The 20,161-nt window shown below is 35.6% G+C and overlaps 1 protein-coding gene across 1 annotated transcript; it reads right to left on the bottom strand.

Moving 5' to 3' along the window:
• Positions 1–4,853: 4,853 nt before the first annotated feature.
• Positions 4,854–9,683, bottom strand: LOC113358624 (coatomer subunit beta-1-like). The gene is made up of 5 exons (XM_026602226.1): positions 9,484–9,683; positions 7,134–9,182; positions 6,026–6,535; positions 5,574–5,659; positions 4,854–5,412 (listed from the first exon to the last, which is right to left on the bottom strand). Exons 2-5 carry the CDS (start codon positions 9,180–9,182, stop codon positions 5,205–5,207), a joined length of 2,853 nt encoding a protein of 950 aa, XP_026458011.1. The 5' UTR covers positions 9,484–9,683; the 3' UTR covers positions 4,854–5,204.
• Between the last annotated feature and the right edge of the window lie 10,478 nt (positions 9,684–20,161).

The raw sequence follows: 20,161 nt of genomic DNA on the forward strand, positions 1-20,161 counted from the left end.
AAGAAAGTCCAGCGATTGAATCTCCTTATATCACGTCCAATACTCGCTTCCAAATTTACGCAGGTGATAATATAGTTTCCCGCCAAAACTTGGTTCAAATGGGGAAGAACATGGATGCCCCTTATAGTCGCAGACTCATCTAAAGAAAGTCCAGCGATTGAATCAGCGGGTGACCATAGCCATGGGGTGTAAATAGCGAACCTTGGGTGCAAATAGTGGTGGAGTGCCCCTTGTCCAAATGAGGAATGCCTTTAGTGATTTTCTCCCACGAGCGAAAATACAACTTTTCGAGACATAAAACACAAAAATGAGTATAAAAATTGGTACTAACAATTTAGAAAATCGAGACTAAAATAGACATATAAATGCGTCTATCAATTACATACCAGTGAAGAGATGGATTGCTACGTCGAACCGAAGATAACTCTTAATGGTCATGTTTCACAAGTAGATGCTGAAATGCCGAAACCTATTCAGAAGGAGGAGATGATCACTCTAAACCCTGTTATTTCGCAACCACAGCCACAACTAGGAAGCATTAATGATGTTGATGAAATGGCGAATGTCATTAGAAGAGTAGAAATGATAACTTTGAACCCTACATCCTCAAAACAACATCCGGGACTCGGAAGCAATGATACTGATAATAAGTCGAAATTAAGGATAAGAGGTTTGGCTATTAAAAAATTAGACAGAATACGCAAGAAGCACACAAAATTGGAGCATGGCTTTAAATCGTTAACGAGAAGAGTTGATTCGTTAAAGAGAACTGCTATTCCAGCCAAGGATGATGTTGCAGAGATAAATGAAGCAAGCAAGAAACTTCCGCGGAAACTTGAATCCATAATGGAACTTGTAGAAGAACTAGCAAGAGACCTTGGAAAAAACTTGATTCCACGAAGGAACCTGTAGAAGAAGTAGCAAGACAAGTATAAAGTCGCCAAATAAAAAAAGGACGTCGAAGGCTAAAACAGCAACAAAGATGGTACAGTCAAATACTTGCACCCAAAAAAAAAAAAAAGAGTCTCCTAATAGGCTCACTAATTAAATTGGCAGAAGTAGTGATTTTTAAATTTGATGATTTGGTATATATTCTAGATGATGCATGGATTTCGAGTTTGATGTTTCATTTCGAGTTTTGTTTCTTGAATCTCGTCTCCTTTGGGATGACAGCAAAATTGTGTAGTCCTGATTTGGTGACGGCTGACGAGAAATTTATCAGAGTTGGTGTCCCGACGGGGATTTCAGCAAAATTTGTGATCCGGGACTAGGGGCACTTTGTTAGTGTCGTTAGCTGTGCCAGCGTATAAGCACAAGTAGCCCTAAGCAGATAAGTACTGGGCCTCCTGTACTTGTGTTAAAATTATTGGAAAATTTCTTGTTTGGTCCTAGGCCCATATAGTTATTTATAGTAGGGTCCAACCGGATTTTTTTTTATCCGGATGTCCAAAATTAATTAAAACATGGAAATGTCCATAATGCCCATTACTACCAAACGTGTGTGTCTACACTGCTTACAAATTTGAGTACATATCTGGTACACTGCTTAAAAATTCGAGTACATATTTGCTACACTGCTTACAAATTTGAGTACATATCTGTCGCACTGCTTAGAAATCTGAGTACATATCTGTCGTACTGCTTACAAATCCGATTATATATCTGAATGCTTACGAATTCGAGTACATATTTGCTGCACTGCTTCCAGGTAGAGTACAAATCTGTAAGAATCAATGATAAATAAATTAGAAAACGTGTTACATCACATACATTGTGATGATTATAATTTTTCTTCGACTGTATTGCCATGCTTCTGGGGGCAAAGCAAGGATCTTCTATTATCTTTTTCTTCTTAACTGCATATAGATTGACTCGCTTTACGTACTGCTAGTGTCAATGCCTGCAGACACACAAAAATTAAAACGTTCATCATAGGGGCCATAACTTATGCCCAAACACACAGAGTCTAATTTGAGGAACCATACAAACCAATGCAAATAAAACTCATAATGCACGACAAATGGTCTCCACCAATAAATCCAGAATTTAATGAACCTGAAAAACTGTGGGCTGCACGGTGATATTACTGACTGAGCCATCCTGCTCTTTCGCGGTCTCCACCAATAAATCCTGCAGAAATACATCGAAGTCTGGTCAACAAAAGAAGCAATCTCATAGAAATCCAGTCATAATATAACTGAAAAACTATATTACTTCTGCTGAAATAAGTCGTGCAACTATGTTTTTTGTTTTTGCTAGTTTCTTACAGTTAATCGACAACCAAAAAACTAAACTGGAAGCACATAATTGGCATTCTTGATGCCCCTGCCATTAATCCAAAGCATCTAATACACAAACAGTTAATACATTAAGAAAAAGAAAAAAACATTAGTATCAACAATGAGAAGACATTTACAGCATAAGCTGCGCTTTACCCCGAAGCTAACATTAGTAGTTTTCCTCAATCATAGCCATAAAGAATTTAAAAGGGGTGTAATTAAATTCAAATTACCATGGGAGGTTATCAATGATTTTACCTGTCGATTGTTACCACATAATGAGAAATTTTTTATCAACAGTAGCTTAATCAAATCTAAGAAGAGCCGAATCTGACACGCAGGAGACATTAATTTAACATCTAAAATAAAAATGGTTCTAAGCAAGCACAGGGATTGCAATTCGGTGGATCAATGAAGGAACCCCAACCTTGAGTGTTACTGAGAAAAGTACACATCTGTTCCAACAACGAAGTTCTCTATGTCACATTTGTTATGCAACTCAGATATGCGCACATATTAATAAATTTAATCTGCTTGCAAGGTTCTATTATTTTCGTGGAAATATATACTCGATAGGATAATAAAATAGCAAAACCCAAACTCCTGAATCAGCTAATATCAATATAGAAGACAATGGTCATGGAAAAAATCAATTAATGTTCCACTGAAGAAGAATTCTTTTCAAAGACATCTAAATCAATTCCTGAGTTTTACGCCATGTCTCCAATTTATGCTCATTTCCTAAGCTTTATCAAAACCATTGTTTCATCTGATGTGTTCAACTTAGTCAGCATTAACAACTGTCCAGATGATAAATAAGAAAGTTAAGTTAACATATTAACTGAACCAAACCTGTGAGAGCAATCATTCTACACCGGAAAATCCCTATTATTGGCGATTTTTCAATAGCATTTTTCTCATCTTTGGTCGACTCTTCCTGCAAAGGAAAAATAAAGAAATGGTTAACCATTTAGTTGTATATAGAGTTGATAAAAAAAAGAATAATTAAGGATCTATGAGAAACAACAAAATCGAAGCACATAATGCGGTATTTCACATATGTACTGATGGATCAAACTAAAAAAGTGAGAGATCTATGAAAGAAACAAAATCTAAGAGAAGTTTCTATGAGTATGTCATATATGTACTGCAGTTTCATGAACTACAAATCAACTTCATGACAAGAATAATTAAGAATCTATGAGAAACAACAGAATCGAAGCACATAATACAGTATTTCACATACGTACTGATGGATCAAACTAAAAAAATGAGAGATCTATGAAAGAACCAGAATAAGAGCAGTTTCTATGAGTATTCCATATATGTACTGATGGATAATACGATCTGAAAGTACAAACAAATCGAAAACAGAAAAATAATAAAATCGATAGCTAAAATCATTAAAAACATGATAATCTAACCAAATAACAGAATAAATATGAACAAGATTCATAAAAAAAGAACAAAAACGACCGAGCTCTATGAGTATTCCGTATATGTACTGCTGGATAATACGATCTGAAAGTATAAACAAGCCTGATTTTGAAGCGAAAACAGAAAGATAATGAAATTGAAAGCATAGATCTCTCACTTTTTTAAGAATCTATGAGAAACAACAGAATCGAACAATCACAAAGAAGATTTATAAAAACAAAAACAAAAAAAGCAATTCACAAATAGAAATATAAACAATGTAAATCACAGAAATCACTAACATAGAGAACATCATTATAATCGAGTTACGAAAATCATGAAATCGATCTAATCTTTATGATTCAGTTGAAAGCATAACAGAAAACAAAAACAAACATTATAGAAAAAATTAGATAACATACCTGCAAAAAGAGGGCGACCTTCAGAAACCCTACGTCTAAGTTCACCAGCACCAACAACAGTAGAAGAAAGAGAAAGGAGAGAAGAAAACCGATCTGAATTTTTTTGATCGAGAATATAGAAAACTTAAAATGTTATTTGTTAGGTGAAGGTTATTTTAGGAATTTTTGAAATACACATCTTTGGTCCCGCACGTGTACAGGACCTGGGTTTAAAAAATTTGGTCCATTTTCATATTTTCTTTAATTATGGACCTCTGATTAGTGGGCTTTAATGAGTGGACCTGTCACTAGCTAAGAACACTATAATGGTACCTATTGGTAATTCCTAGTTTAAGTGGTAATTCTTCGGGTGCCTGCCAGTATTATCCACATAGTCATTGTTTATCAAAATCAATAATGATTTACCGATCAAAATAATTTTCCACCTGTAAATTAAATTGGAAACAAGATTTTAATCCAAAGCGGATGACAAGCGTAGCGAAACTCTGCAACAGGGGCGTGAGTGGGCAAATGTGAGTGGGCAAGTGTCCCGCGAGGCTGCCTGCCATGAAAAGAGATCTGGCTGGTGTACAGAGAGAACTCCCCCCTGCTGCCAATGGCTGAAAGGTCTTGCACCTCTTTAGGTAAGACAGATGGATTGACCTAAATCACCTAATAGAAATGAGGTAGACACATTACCATCCAAGGCACTGTAGAGTGTCAATGTAGGAAATTAAGCAAGACTGTAACAAAGAAATTTGACAAAAAAAAAAACATCAGAGGTATTAGTCAAATGTAATCCCGATCCCAAAAAAGAAAGATACAAAAAAATAGCTCTTTGTCTCTCATTCACATATTTTTGTACTATAGAAATTGAGCACCAAAGGAGAACAACAGTTATTCCTGTCCCTAAGAAAACACTGCCTATTCATACTAGATGTAAGAAAAGAAACACATGTGAAGGCCGCAGATTTTTCACTTCCAAACTAAAATACCCGTAATAGTCGCAGATCATAGTGATGAAATGGCAAGGACGGAGGGATATAATTCAAGGAGAGATGGAGCAAGAATAAAATCCAATAAACCAGAGGTTGATGTCAGGTATCAATCAGACAGCTGCTCCTTTCTGTTTAAGAGTGATTTTATCCCCTAAACTGAGGGCAATCCCTTGAGTCTTGCTCCTTATCCTAATGTAACCGCTCAGCTTTCCATCAATTTGCTTCTCAATGCTCACATTCACTAATGCATCCTCTCCAAACACACTCTTGGCGTATAAGTTCGCAGCTAGGAACCCACAGTCACCATCCAGCGCAGACCTACAACAACAAAAGAAAAGAAAAAAGATAAACCACAAAAACAAGGAAGAAAAGGAGAAACAAAATTGAAGATGATGTACAAATGATTTTCTCCTTTAATTCGTGTATAATGGGAGGTCAAGACAAAATAGAACTCACAAATGAAGAGAAATAAAACTTACGGAGCAGTGAGGCACTTCATGTTAGTGGACTTTATAATGTGGTTCAGGAACTCCTTTTCATCTTGAGTGACTGTGTTGACAGCCACCTAAATTGCATATAAGTAGAAGTTAGCCCATTACAACTCAGCTCTAAGTTAAACACAATACAGTTATCAAGGACGCACAGGAGAAAATGAAAACATTAAAACTTTAAAACTAAGATATGGGAAGAGAGAAACATGGAATGATGTCATGTACAAGAAATGCGGCTATCCTTTTTATATACCCAAACTCTATGCGGATATTTTTTAATTGGAACAATTGGGTGTAATGGTCATAAGACCCAACTCAAAAGGGAGACTACTTCTTCGACAGAACCTTGTAAACACCTAATTTCCAGTAATCAAGTGAAATGCCTTGCAAGAATCAAATATTCAATACCTACAAAAACTAAGAACAGACATAAGAATTACCTTGTTTTCCCATTCGAACTCAGCCCACATAGTTCTAAATGCAACATCAGCACATGTAGCAGGAGAGATGTAATCCATAATATCGATGTGTATGTCATTAAGAACTACAACTGTTCGCTCCATCACATTTGAAGTCTCATACACAATGTTCCCGAATATAACCCCGGTTTCAGTTGAAGAGACCTTAATGTTGGCCCTGATCTGCTTGCTTGACTCTGGAGCTAGTGTATAGTTTTGGGGGCGCTCAACAAGTTTCAAGTCACCCATGGTAGCCAACTCCAAGCACAAATTCTGAAGGGTCTCCTTTGTACGGTTGATCACAGTGACATCAAGTACAATGTCGTAATGATGAACTGTAACATACGCTTCAGCATAAACAGGGTCACTGAATCCTGTTAGCTGAAGAATGCGGTTTAGCTTGTTGGCGTCATCTCCATCTTTGGTGAATTCTCCAGTAGCACGTTTAAGATCATCTTGGACCTCATCTTCCAACTCAAGCTGGCTCATGCCCTGAAATTTTTCCAAAAGTCACGAAATGAGCATTTTGATGAAAACTAAGAAGACTTGCATGAACTATTTGAAAAGCAGGCAGATAAAAAAATATATAATACCTAAACTTACTTAAAGTTGGGTTCAGAAAAATAACAAGGAAATAGTACTAAAATCTCTGAGCATGTCTGAAGCATAAAAAGACCCTAACAAACTATTTTTCATCCATGCAGCTTTGATGGCAAGGGTGGTGGAACAACAAAGCCCACATTAACTGTTAAACAAGATCAGCTTCTATGGTGTAAACAAACAACAGGAAGGTATCAGATCGATATATGTGCATCTCAACCATACTCGTAAGCATACCATACAAAAATCTATTCTAGTACATCAGTGTGTCTAACAAATCATAAGACAATAAGTCATTCTAAATATGTAAACATATGCCTACAGCAGCATCCTAAGAATTGCTAATTTATGAGAGCATGTTATCATATCTTATCTTATACTTAAATAATGATATCATTAGCCACATAATCATGCAGTAACCTATATCTACACTTCCATAGTCCAGATACACTTTCATATACATAAGAGAATCAGAACTGCGTTGGCTTACCTTCCTACTCTTTAAATGGTAGAAGTCAATAAGATCATCTGGTTGTGCATGAGAAATCTGAGCCTTAGCTTTAATCTCTTCTGTTTCACGGAACTGCTTATCTGCAAGCATCTTGACAAAACTGTCACGGCATGATTGTAACCATATCTTTCGTATCTCGTCTCCGGTATTGCAGAGCAATCTTATGCAAAGAACAATTCTATCATATGAGTCATTGTCAATTGGGTGAGGAAGGAAGGAGGACTGTCCAAGTTGCAGCATAGAAACCATGATTAATAAAGCTTGAGAAGATGCTTTGTTCACTTCTGGTTTAGAAGGTTGAACCTCTTCCAACCTCAATATAAGCTTTGTCAGTGTACAAGCCACGACTGCTCCAAGGAAAAAATCACCAGTAAGAATTAAAGACCTCAAATTGCCAGGAGAAGCCAAGGATCCTTGAACAAGAGTAGGAGGAGATATGGCAGTTTCCGAGGCAGCACTCTGAGTAGCATAGGTACCATCAGCAAGAATTGCGGGTCTCCTAGAAGATACAGTGATGGAATTTACTTGCTGGGATGGTTTTGAAGTATCTGTGCCATCTCCTTCTTCATTCACTGTGAAAAAAGGCAGGTCCCCAAGACATTGCTTGATGGTAGCAAGCCCGCTCTCAACTTCAGAAAGTGAGAGACAGTACTCTCCAATGATCCAGAGAGCACAAGAACATACACGTGCTGCGCGTATCTGGTAGAATGTGTCCAGGAGCCTAGTTATAATTGCAACCCTAAGTTTAGGGTTGGTTTCAATAATCTCACGTACAAAAACGACAACATCAATAGCTGAAGCTACATTGCTATCACCCAAGAAATCCATCAATAAATGAACCACAGTGCTGGCAACTTCAGGAAATTTGATGGCACAAGAATGAATGGCTTGAACAAGCATTTGACGGTATTCCCCATTCTTCTCAAGCTCGGTGCTCTGAGTCTTCACAACTTCCTTCTTCAGTGCTTGAACAACTTCATCAATATTTCGAGGAGTTATCAGTTCAAGAGCAATATCAATAGTCTTCCTGCGAATATCCAGATTAGGGCTTGCAAGTGCCCTGAGCACATCCATGATCATATCAACCATAATCTCTCTGTGAGAAGTCTTGAGCTCATTCAATCGATCGAGCACAATAAGCTTCACATTGTTATCGCTCTGAGATTGTAGAAGTTGGCAGTAGGTGTTGGCAGCTGCCCTGATAGCCGTTGGTGCAGATGAAAGTGAAACAAGGGTTCCAGCACATTCGTATATAACAGCATTAGAAGGCGCATTCAGCAAGGAAATAATAATCTTAATGTATTTCCCCTTCTCTCCACGATTAGTTCTGCAAACCTTTCGGATCAATTCCAATACAACCATCTGAAGCAACTCTCCCCATTCAGGAATGCTATCAACATGGGTAAGAAGGTAATTAATCGCACGTTCTTGAGCACAAGTGAACAACATAAGAAATGCATTTCTCTTCGCAGATGGATCTTGCTCAGATGAAAGAGCTTTCTCGATCATCTCAGGAGCATCAACAAGAAGCTGTTCACCTTGAGGAAGTTTATAAATAGACATAACTGCCAAAATTGCGTTTCTTCTGATAAAAGGATGGCGATGTTCCAAATTTGACAGTATAGACGGGATCAAAGGCTCGATAATTTCAGTCTCATTCAAACGACAAAGAAATCTAAGTGTAACACCACGTATGTATTCATTTGGATGCTGAAGATTATTTCTTAAATTCTGACAAATCAAGATCATCTCAGGTAGAACTTTTCCTTTGGAATCAGTTTTATCAATAATTTCTAAATAAAGAAGTAACAGTTTCTGAATTGTATGATCTTCCGATGGCAAAACATAACGAACAATAGTTATGAATAGTTGAGGAAGTGTTTCACCATTGAGTAATAACATTACTGCTTTTTTCATTGCTTCAACCTTTGCAACAACATCGCTTCCTTCTAATGATTCTTTGATTTCATTAGCAAGCGCTGGTGTTCCCTTGTCGAAATGAATCAACAAACTACAAGATTTCTCCATCTACAAAATCAAAACATAAAAAATAAAATTCTCTATCAGATCTCAAACATAATGTTAAGGTACGACCCTGTTGGGATACCAAAATCCATACTTGCTTCCAGTAAAAATCATCAAACCTAACAAAACACGAATCAACTTACTACAAAAGATCCAATTTTTTTCTAAAATCGAACAATCAGATCTGATCAAAATTTACACTCAATTCACTAACACTTCATAAAACGATCTGTAAACTTCAGTATCAGGATTCAAAAACTAACAAAATGTAATCAAATTGAAATCAAAACTTACGAAAACATACCTTGTAATTCGATTACCCTAACAAATTGAAATCCGTCGCGAAAGTAAACCAGATTCACCGACTTGCATATGAAATGCGCGATTAAAATAGAGGGAAATCTCAGATCTGAGAATTTTGGGCGGGTGCAAGAGTATGGAGAGGTGAGGAAAAATGGAAGTGTTCGTCTCAGATCTGTGAATTTTGGTATCGAGATTTGGTTTATATTTGCTCCGAGAGTTACACAAATAGAAATTTAAAGACTTACGAATTAAGAAATTACCTGTACTTCATGGTAAATTCCATTATTTTTTATTTTCACACCCAATGCTTATTTAATCGACACCAGCCTTTTTCATACACTCCGTTTACACCTGTAATCCTCCTAACATTTTGTGAAGAGGAATGACTCGGATGAGAAGAAACACGAGGGAGCAAGCAAGAAGAACACCTGATAGGGAAAAAGTCAAAAGAAAAGTCAACTAAGGTCAAACCTTTTCCCTCCATTGGTTCCTTTGTATAGCTCTTAGATTTTTCGTTTTAATCTTCATCCCCATCTTTATCTGTTGTTTAGATTGCTAGTTTTCTTTTAGGTCATAACTTTTTCTGCATCTGTTTAAATTTTTCCTTTTTTTTAATGATTTCGAATCTATCTATTTCTCCTGCTACTGTTTAACATCTCCTCCGTTCCTTTTTAAGAGCAAGTCTTATGGTGGAATCCAACCAATTCCAAGTGTGGAAAATTCATGGAATGTCAAGTCTAGTGGCTTCCAAGTTGGGATTTTCCACATAAAATCCAAGCAAGGTTCCATAATTTGGTGGAAGGGTCCGTGGAATCCATCTAAACGCCAATAAGAATAGCGTTAAACGCAATTAAGAATGGAGCTAAAAAAACGCAATTCTTAATTGCGTTTTTTTTATCCGTAGATTTAAAATGAGTTGTTGAAATCTAACGGCTGCAAAAAAAAGCTCCATTTTTAATTGCGTTTTTTTAGCTCCATTCTTAATTGCGTTTTTTTAGCTCCATTAAGAATAGCGTTTCTACTATTCCACCATTACACTTGCGCTTCCATCCACCGTTTCAAATGCTGAGGTAGTGTGGAAGATGGAAGATGGATGGATTCCACCATAAGACTTGCTCTAATAGGCTGGTTTCTGTAAATAAATGTTTCAAAAAAATAGGTTGGTTTCCTAATTGGGAAAGTCAAATGTTACTTTAATTTTTTGGGACTACTTTTCTCTTAACTTTTTTTGATGACAAGTGGCATGTGACCATTTCACTTTACTTCTTTTGCTGACAAGTGTCATGGGGACCACTTTCAATGATTAGTTCTCTTAATTTCCTTAAATTTCTCTAAAAACAAAACCAACCTATTAAAAAGGAACGCAAGGAGTATTATATTAACCTATTCGTAACGTTTGATTTTAATCTGCTTCATTTTGGTTGCAAATTTGTTTTTTCTTTTGTATTATGTGCAGGCTTGAAGACTTTTTGTCAGCATCAGTGGTTGCAGCAATGTCCCCCTTTCTCAGTTGGCTCATCTTTCGTTGGTTGCATATATGTTGGCTTCTCTTGTATGCAGTGGTGCATCACTATTATGATATAATCAAGGTATTTCTCTTAGTTAATATCTAGATCATTCAGATTGGTTTCGAGTTCTTTAACTTCTACCATCACACATTACCTCCTGATATTTTCATAACTGTTGCTAGTCTAGACATTTTCAATTTCCCACATTCTATTATTATCAGCGTATCTTCTTTTCCTATGACACACACCTACTTGCATCCTTCTTTAAGTACCTGCATCTTTTCTATTATTTCCCTACACCTCAAGACATCCTCTTTTTTGCTTCACTTCAATATTGTCTCTATGTCTGATCATATTCAAAACATTTATATTCAAATGGAGGATATCAATCTTGAGGATTGTCCTGCTAGAGATAGAGTTCTTACTTATTCTGTTACTGCTCTTTCTCAAGCTATTAAAGACTGGGAAATATGTCTAGCTGGTAAATTGTTTGCACCTGGTATCATGTTATGGCAAGAGGCTGAGAAATCTGCAAAATTTATTTGGTCTCATCTTAAGACAACAACCAGTGGCATCTCATGGTAAGATCTTTAGAGCCAAATATATTTGATATCAGATTTACGATTACAGAAGATAAAGAATCTATTTTGTTTGGAGGGTCATGGAACTTTGATGATCATCTGATTTTCCTGCGTGATTGGGCATCCAACTTTTCCATATCAAAACGGAATTTCAATACTATCCTATATGGCTTGAATATAAATATTTACTCCCTGAATTTACATACCCAGATATGCTCAGGTTGTTTGGTAATATTGTTGGAGAAACTTTAGTTGTTGGACCGGATAGTGTCCATCCTTCTAAGTTTACTAAATTTAGAGCCTTGATTATGATGAAGGTGACAACTCCTACGATATCAAATATTTATGCTGCCAATGATGCTGGGGTATCGAGATATGTTGGCTTTTTATTTGAAAAAAAAAACCTTATAAACTATGCCCTCAGTGCAAAGTTCCAGCTCATGATACAGGTTTATGTGATGATAGAAAGACAAGAAGACTGAACATGGAAAACACTTTGTGACATTTTGGTCCAGATGAAGTTGACCAAGTTATTCCACTTGAAAGAAATCCAGAAGAAATGGTTGCTTTGTTTTTGCAGCATGGTCATCAAAGAAGGTCTAACTTAAGAGAGCCATCCACTTCTCATCCCCTAGACCTTTAGATGGTATGCATATATCATACTTTTCAGCTACAGATTCTCAATCTAACTCTTCAATATCCCCTGCTGATATGCTGATAGAGCTGTTCCTTGTACTCATCGTCAAGAATCGGTTGCTACTATCGATTCAGGAAGTAAAAATGTCATTCGTCGAAAGAGATCTCGGATAAACATTGTTGTTATGATGGATCAAGATAATTCTGTTCATACTTCTACAAGTCAACAACAAGGGATTGCTTCTATGCCTTCTTCAACATGGGACATTGCTGATAGAACCGGTTCTATAATCAGAACCATCATGATGCTGCACAACAGGTATTTAACCTTTTTTCCTTCAAATATTTTACGTTTCCTATTTTACTTTTCTTACTTTTTTTGTTTTTTGTTTGATGTTTTCTTTCCTTTTTTTTTCAAAATGAAAATCTTATCTTGGAATTACCAAGGCTTTGGTAATCCCTCTACTAGAGATTATCTTCATTTTTGCATTAGTAAATATGACCCTTACATCTTATTTTTATCTGAAACCAAAAATCACAATTTTAAAATGCATTTCTTTCTTCAACAATATAATTATCCTAATTTCTGGTTTGCGCCATCGATTGGTTTATCTGGTGGTATCTCTGTTGCATGGAAAAGGGCATGGATCTAGAAATAATGCATACTACTAGACATCATGTGCATGCCAATCAGCCAGATTTTCTTTTAACTCTTGCATGTATGGATCCAACAATCTTCAAGAGAATAAAAATCAATGGCAATATCTTTTGGACATGCTTCCATATGTAGATCTTCCTTGGGTACTTCATGGAGACTTTAGTTTCACCATGTCAGATTCTGAGTATCACAGCTCTGAGAATTCTTCTCATCAGCATTCCAAATGGATTAGGCCAATTATTCAAAAATTAGATCTCCTTGATTTGGGATATTCAGGGTCTTCTACAACTTGGTCTAATCATCGCCATGGTAATAAGTATAAAGCAGTTAGATTAGATATAGCACTTGTGAATACTTATTGGTTAAATTCTTATTCGTCAGCTCGTCTTCAACATTTATCGCCCGTAGCTTTAGCTCATTCTCCAATTCTTATCTTTACCAGTTCTAATGTAGAAACTAAACAAACCCCTTTTAGACTTCAAAGATATTGGTTTTCAATAGCCTCGTGTTCTGAAGTTATCAACAAGTGCTGATCTCAAGATTTTGTGGGTTCTCCTTCATATCAGTTTTCATCGAAACTCAAATCTACAAAGCATGAACTTCAACCATGGAAGAAAAAGTCTATGGGGAATATAGAGTTTCAAATATCTTCTATTCAGCGGGAACTTCAACATTGTAATAACTTAAACTTGCCAACTACTGACGCAGTAGTTTGTGACCTTGCAAAATCATTACAATATTGGTTGGTTCTGCAAAAACATTATTATATGCAAAAAGCTATAGATTATTCTCTTGAAATTGACAGAAATACCTCCTGCTTCCACACCAAGGAAAACTTCAACAAAGGAAGAAATCATATTTATGCAATTCAAGACTCTCTTGGTATCTGGCATGATTCAAGAACTAGAATTGAAGATACATTTCTTAATCATTTTTCTACAATTTCAAGAAATACGAAGCCTTTTACTAATACTTCCATCTTATCAGAATTTCAGAGTTGTATTTCTGCAACAGAGAATGATATGCTTCTTCAGATACCGACTGAACAATAAATTAAAGAAGTTGCATTTCAAATTAAACTGTGGGCTTCTCCAGGCAACGATGGTTTTTAGGAAGCCTTCTATCAACATTGCTGGTCAACTGTTGGCGTTGAGGTAACTTATATGGTTCAACATTTATTCAATCGTAAGTATATGCTTAAATCCATCAATCTTACATATCAAGTGTTGATACCTAAAACTATGCATCCTCAAACACCTAGTGATTATCGTCTTATAAGCTATGTAATGTTAGTTACAAAATTATTTCAAAGATTATTGCCAATAGATTGAAAACTGTGTTAGATAATTTGATAACTCCAACTCAATGTGCCTATGTTCCTGGAAGACACATTCAGAACAATGTTATTATTGCGCATGAGATAATACATTTTATGAAGAAAAAAAGAAAAGGTCAAGTCTCTTATATTGCTCTGAAATTGGATATGTCGAAAGCTTTCAACAGATTAGAGTGGAACTTCTTGTTTGATATACTTCTTAAACTTGGATTTCATTATGATCTGGTATGCTTAGTTCAACAGTGTATTACTATAACAAATTTTTCTCTTCTGATTAATGGTAGTCATCTACTTCCTTCTCTTCATCTACAGGAATTCGACAAGGTGATCCATTATCACTGTATCTTTTCCTCATAGTTATGGAAGAATTTTCTAGAGTACTTCATGCTCAAATCCTGCAAGGTCATTTAAAAGGAATCAAAGTTTTTTTTTTAAAAAAAACAAGTCTATAAATAAGCCACTTGTTCTTCGCCGATGATTGTTTACTATTCCTAGAAGCTTCCCCAGCACATTTGCGACATCTACAACATGTCATTCAGCAATTCAGTTCGGCTTCTGGTCAAGTTATCAACCTTCGGAAATCGACAATGTCTTTCAGCAACAATGTCTCTCCTTCACTAAGAAATAAAATTTCAAACATTCTTCATATGCAGATTATGGGAATGGGAGTGAAGTACCTGGGCATTCCCTTATTGATGAAGAGATCTAGAGTTCAAAATTGTCAACCCATTCTTGAAAACATGAATATCAGACTACAAGGCTGGAAAAGTAAACTAGTTAATCAGGCTGGTAAGACAACTCAACTTAACTCAGTCCTAAGTACTATGAGTATGTATCATATGCAACTTCTTAAATTGCCATATTCTGTATTCAACACATGTATCAGCTTCAACGAAACTATTGGTGGAATAGTTCTTCTGACCATAACAATAAACACTTTATTTCTTGGATCAAGTTTCAAATGCCTCAATGATAGGGGGGTTTTGGTCTGAAGCAACTATATCATTAAAATACTGCTATGTTAGCTAAACTTGCATGAAATATGATTCATAACTCTACAGAACTGTGGGTTCAAGTGCTTAAGAGTATTCATTTTCCTTATCATGATTTAAAACATGAACCTCCTCCTAGTTCTCATGATACCCGCTGGATATGGCAGAGCATACTACATGGATTACAAATTGTTCAAAAATTTGGTAAAGTTGGTTCAATTTACCATGAAGTACATGTAATTTCTTAATTCGTAAGTCTTTAAATTTCTATTTGTGTAACTCTCGGAGTAAATGTAAACCAAATCTCAATACCAAAATTCACAAAATCTGAGACGAACACTCTCATTTTTCCTCACCTCTCCATACTCTTCCACTCGCCCAAAATTCTCAGATCTGAGATTTCTCTTTATTTTAATCTCGTATTTCATGTGCAAGTCGGTGAATTTGGTTTACATTCGCGACAAATTTCAATTTGATTACATTTTGTTAGTTTTTGAATCATGATACTGAAGTTTACAAATCTTTTTATGAAGTGTTGGTGAATTTAGTGTAAATTTTGACCAGATATGATTGTTCGATTTTACTAAAAAATTGGATTTTTTATAGTAAGTTGATTCGTGTTTTGTTAGGTTTGATGATTTTTACTGAAAGCAAGTATGGATTTTGTAAAATTAGGGATTAATATGTGTTGGACTCATAACTGGATACCAAGTGAATCAGTAGCGCTTTATATCATGGGGATAATCTGAATACAAATGAGTATCAACGGGTTTCACAAACTGCTCCGTGGAATGATCCTCTTCTGCGACAACTTTTACGCCTGTTCAGGTAGATTCAATCTTAACCATTCCACTGCAACTGCAAAATCAAGATAAGTTGATCTGGCCTCAAACTGTTGCATGTACTTCACAACTAAATCAACCTATCATCACCTTTGTAGAATCAATAATCAAACCACTCAGTTGTCTTCATATTCCAATACTTTCTGGTTAAAATTTGGAAGCTTAAAATTCCTTACAAGATGCAGATCTTTATGTGGAAATTGATTCACAATGCACTTCCATTTAAAGCTAACCTGAAACATGTTCCATCTGTCACTGATATTACTTGTGATCTATGCACCTCCAATCAAACCGAAGATATAAATCATCTACTATTCACATATCCTTTTGCTACAGCCATCTGGAAGGCTTGTCTTCCTCAGCATTTTCTTCTCCTACAACAATATCACCAAATTCAAAACTGGTTTATTTCTTGGTCTTCTCCAGATTCTAGCATCAACTTTGACACAACTTCTCCTTCTTTCCATGGAATTATTGCAACAATATGGCATCTCTGGAAGTATGTCAAGTGCATTTTCAGCATAGTGCTATTAACTCAAACTCTGTCTCGCATCCTTTATTTAAATATTTAGTTAATATTATTACTACATCACCTCAGCATTATCAGGCATTGCCCAATAGACATTCATTGTATCATAATCATTGGATACCACCTCCCTCTGATGTTTTAAAAATCAATGTTGATGCATCCTTTAGTAAAGGTTTCTATTTAGCTGGTATTGCTTTAACAATAAGGGATCCTGCAGGGAAACATATCGCCTTAAAAGGGATACTTAATAGAGTAGCACATGTTCATCAGGGAGAAACTTGGGCTCTACTTGAAGCCATGCAATGGGCAACTTCTCAAGGATGGAGTCATGCATGTAATATTTGAATCTGATAATCAGAGTCTGGTACAGTCTGTACATGTTTGCCTCTTCCACCTTGGCAATCTTCTTCCCTCTTAGTTGTGTGTGTCAACCTATGTAACTGGAAATGTACTTACGTTCCCAGGGTGTGCAATAAAGTGGCTGATTGTCTAGCCAAATCGATCCGCAAGTCTTGTATTGTAGGAGAATGGTGGAATAAACCTCCAGCTTTTCTCTCTGTAACTCTGTCTAATGATGTAGCTTTTCTCTAATGTTTAATAAATCCGTTCTTTTGTTAAAAAAAAAAAGAAAAGAAATTGAGGGGAAAAAACTTCATCTAGGCATGAAATCTTGGGAGAACTTATTTTCCTCTTATTTTAGATCGGAATTTCCTTGTGATATGTTATTTCTTATCTTTGCTTATCTTGTCCAATTTTTTCATTTAGTTTTGCATTACTATTCTTTCAATTTTTGAAGCTTATTATATGGGATGCAGTGGAGTAGAATTTGGGGCTCACAAACTAGGGTTATGAAGTAGCAATCTCTTTTTTTTTTTAGATAAGAGAAATTTTGATTCCAAAAGAAAGAGTTTGCATAGATGAGTCTTTTTCTAAATCTCCAATAAGGAAATTTGGAGGTACTGTGTACCAAAGACCATTATCATTGGCTCTAACATGTTTAGCCAATGTATTAACTACAAAGTTTATCTCCCTTTTAACAAAAACACAATACCAATTTTCAAAGGTTTTTAACATGAAAAACAATCATGAACTATACAGTTGGTGGTCCAACTAATGTAGTTTAAGTTACCATTTATGGAACTAACTTCATTTTTATTATCACCCTCTAAAATCAAATTATTTATTTCTTTCTGCTAGCCCATTTGATGGATTCTAGTACAGCAAGTGCTTCTCCCTGCTCCTCATTGACTACTTTGATCCTTTCTCCTTTAGCTCCTTCAATTTCCCTGCACAATTCCTCAGAATTAGACCAACTCCACTTGGCATACAATCATTTAGGAAAGATACATCAAAGTTTATTTTCACAGAGTTATTGTGAGGAGGACTCCATCTGATCTCTTCAGTACCTCTATTAACATTACCTGTGTGTTGCTGTGTTGGTAAGATTGAGGTTTCACAATCATTTATGAATTGTTGTAAAGAGGGAATGAATTCAACTTGTCTGAATTCTTTTTTTTTTATCAAAAACAATGGAACATATAAGTTTCCGGATGCAACAAAGTATGTAAGTCACGAACCTGAATCTTACCTGTAAAGCATTATTGTAGAAAATAGGTGACATGAACATCTGATGTAACCAGCCCAACAAATTAATATTATTCATAGACATAACAAGATTATTATCCATGGAAAACCAAATTCTCTTAGATAAGTCACATTCAATAAATAGACGATTCATTGTTTCATCATGATCACCACATAGAGGACACACAAATTCAATATTGCTCAGATATCTGATAAATATATCTCTAGTTGGTAGCCCATGAAAACACTTCCACAAAAAGAAATGGAATTTAGGTAGCAATTTCATTTTCCGTAATCTATTCCATGGGAAACTATTAATCACAGTACTAGTACCTGTCCATCTAATCTGATCTTTACCAATCATAGGAATCCTAAGTTTAGTTATTTCTGGACAATTTCAACTGGGAAAAGAGTATTTAAGATATTTAAACTCCAACTTTTGGTATCTCTATCAATGAGTTGGCTAACTGTTTTCATACTTGAACTGCTAAAGGTAGAATCTACTCTAGATCCTAGTGTTGGGATCCAAACATCTTTCCAAATGTGAACCTTTTCTCAATTAGCAATTTCCCAACAATAATGATTTTTAATAACTTCTAATCCTTGACAGATACCTCTCCATAACCAAGCACCGCGAGTGCTAACATCATCAGATAAAGGATCACAATCATTAAAATATTTATACTTAAGAAGAATAAAACACAAAGCATCAGGCTCATTAAGAAGCCTCCAAGCAAGTTTGGTTAAAAGAGCTTTACTGAAGATAACAGACTGCCTAATGTTGAGTCCACCATTGCATTTTTGGAGAAGCGGTAGTTGCCCATGGGATTAAGTTTACACCCCTAGTACTATTAGTTTTGTTCCATATGAATCTTTTTTGGATTGTGTCCATCCTATCGGTCAGCTTCTTAGGGACAGGAAAGACTGACATTTGGTGAGTAGCAAGAGATCCTAAAACTAGTCTGAAGCAGTAATCTCTATAATCCCTTATCTAACTAATTTTAGTAATGACTAATATGATCTCTATTTATTAGTGTTAATAAATTTGATTAGCATCACTAATTAATATAGGTGTTTATTGATTTGATTTATATTTTGGGAATCGAAATTATCATTATGTTTTTATTAGCATCACTAATTAGTATTTGTGTTTATTGATTTGATTTATATTTTGTAAATCAATATTATTATTATTATACAAGATTATGTCGATGTCATATCTACGAAGTTCAAAAGATAATCATTATACTTCGTAGTCTAATTTCTTAATATTATGATCATACTATTATGATCATGTCACATCACTAGAGTATTATACAATATATACAGCTTCGCAGTGATGTTAATTATATAGCACGACTTGAAAGATACATTAGGAATGAAACAGTTCAGGTCAATATTACTAACCTCAAGTGGAAGGATGATGTCGTCATTGTCTTTAAAGTAATAGTTGAATGTCTCAACATTTAGACTTTCTAGTCTAACCTAAACGAGGTTGACTCTAGTATTTAATCAAGCGACTCTAGATGAGTTTTGATACTAAAATATGACAACCAAACTTGACATACCAACGCCTTGGTGAGTTTAACCGAGCTATGCTCTAACAGCTTCATTATCTCGTGCTTTCTCTAAAGATATAGACTATGACTTTATAGCGGATCGAGCTATACTTGTCTGTTTGGATATCTTCCATGACACATACGCACCTCCAAGTATGAAGATGTACCCACTACTGCATTTTGACTCATCTGAGTCCTATATCCAGTTGGCATCACGACACCCTTCCATCGCAGCAGGATTCCAAAAACTTAAGCAAAAGTCTGAAGTGACTCTCAAGTAGCTCAAAACTCTGTTGAGAGAATTCTAGTGATGTTGCCCAGGGTTACAAGTGTACCTGCTCAAACTACTCACAACGTAAGCAATATCAGGCCTTATCCAATTAATCAATTACATAAGACTGTTAATTACGCTAAAAAACTTGAGAAATACCGTCACCCTTGTTCTTTTTAAAAA

The sequence above is a fragment of the Papaver somniferum genome, chromosome 3, assembly GCF_003573695.1.
Source record: "Papaver somniferum cultivar HN1 chromosome 3, ASM357369v1, whole genome shotgun sequence".
NCBI lineage: Eukaryota > Viridiplantae > Streptophyta > Magnoliopsida > Ranunculales > Papaveraceae > Papaver > Papaver somniferum.

Excerpts from the sequence above, each read along its gene's own strand:
- LOC113358624 (XM_026602226.1), bottom strand. The coding sequence starts at position 9,182 with ATGGAGAAATCTTGTAGTTTGTTGATTCATTTCGACAAGGGAACACCA. Across the intron at positions 6,536-7,133 it reads ACCATTTAAAGAGTAGGAAG|GGCATGAGCCAGCTTGAGTT; the intron begins GTAAGCCAACGC and ends GAAAAATTTCAG. Across the intron at positions 5,413-5,573 it reads ATGAAGTGCCTCACTGCTCC|GTCTGCGCTGGATGGTGACT; the intron begins GTAAGTTTTATT and ends TTGTTGTTGTAG.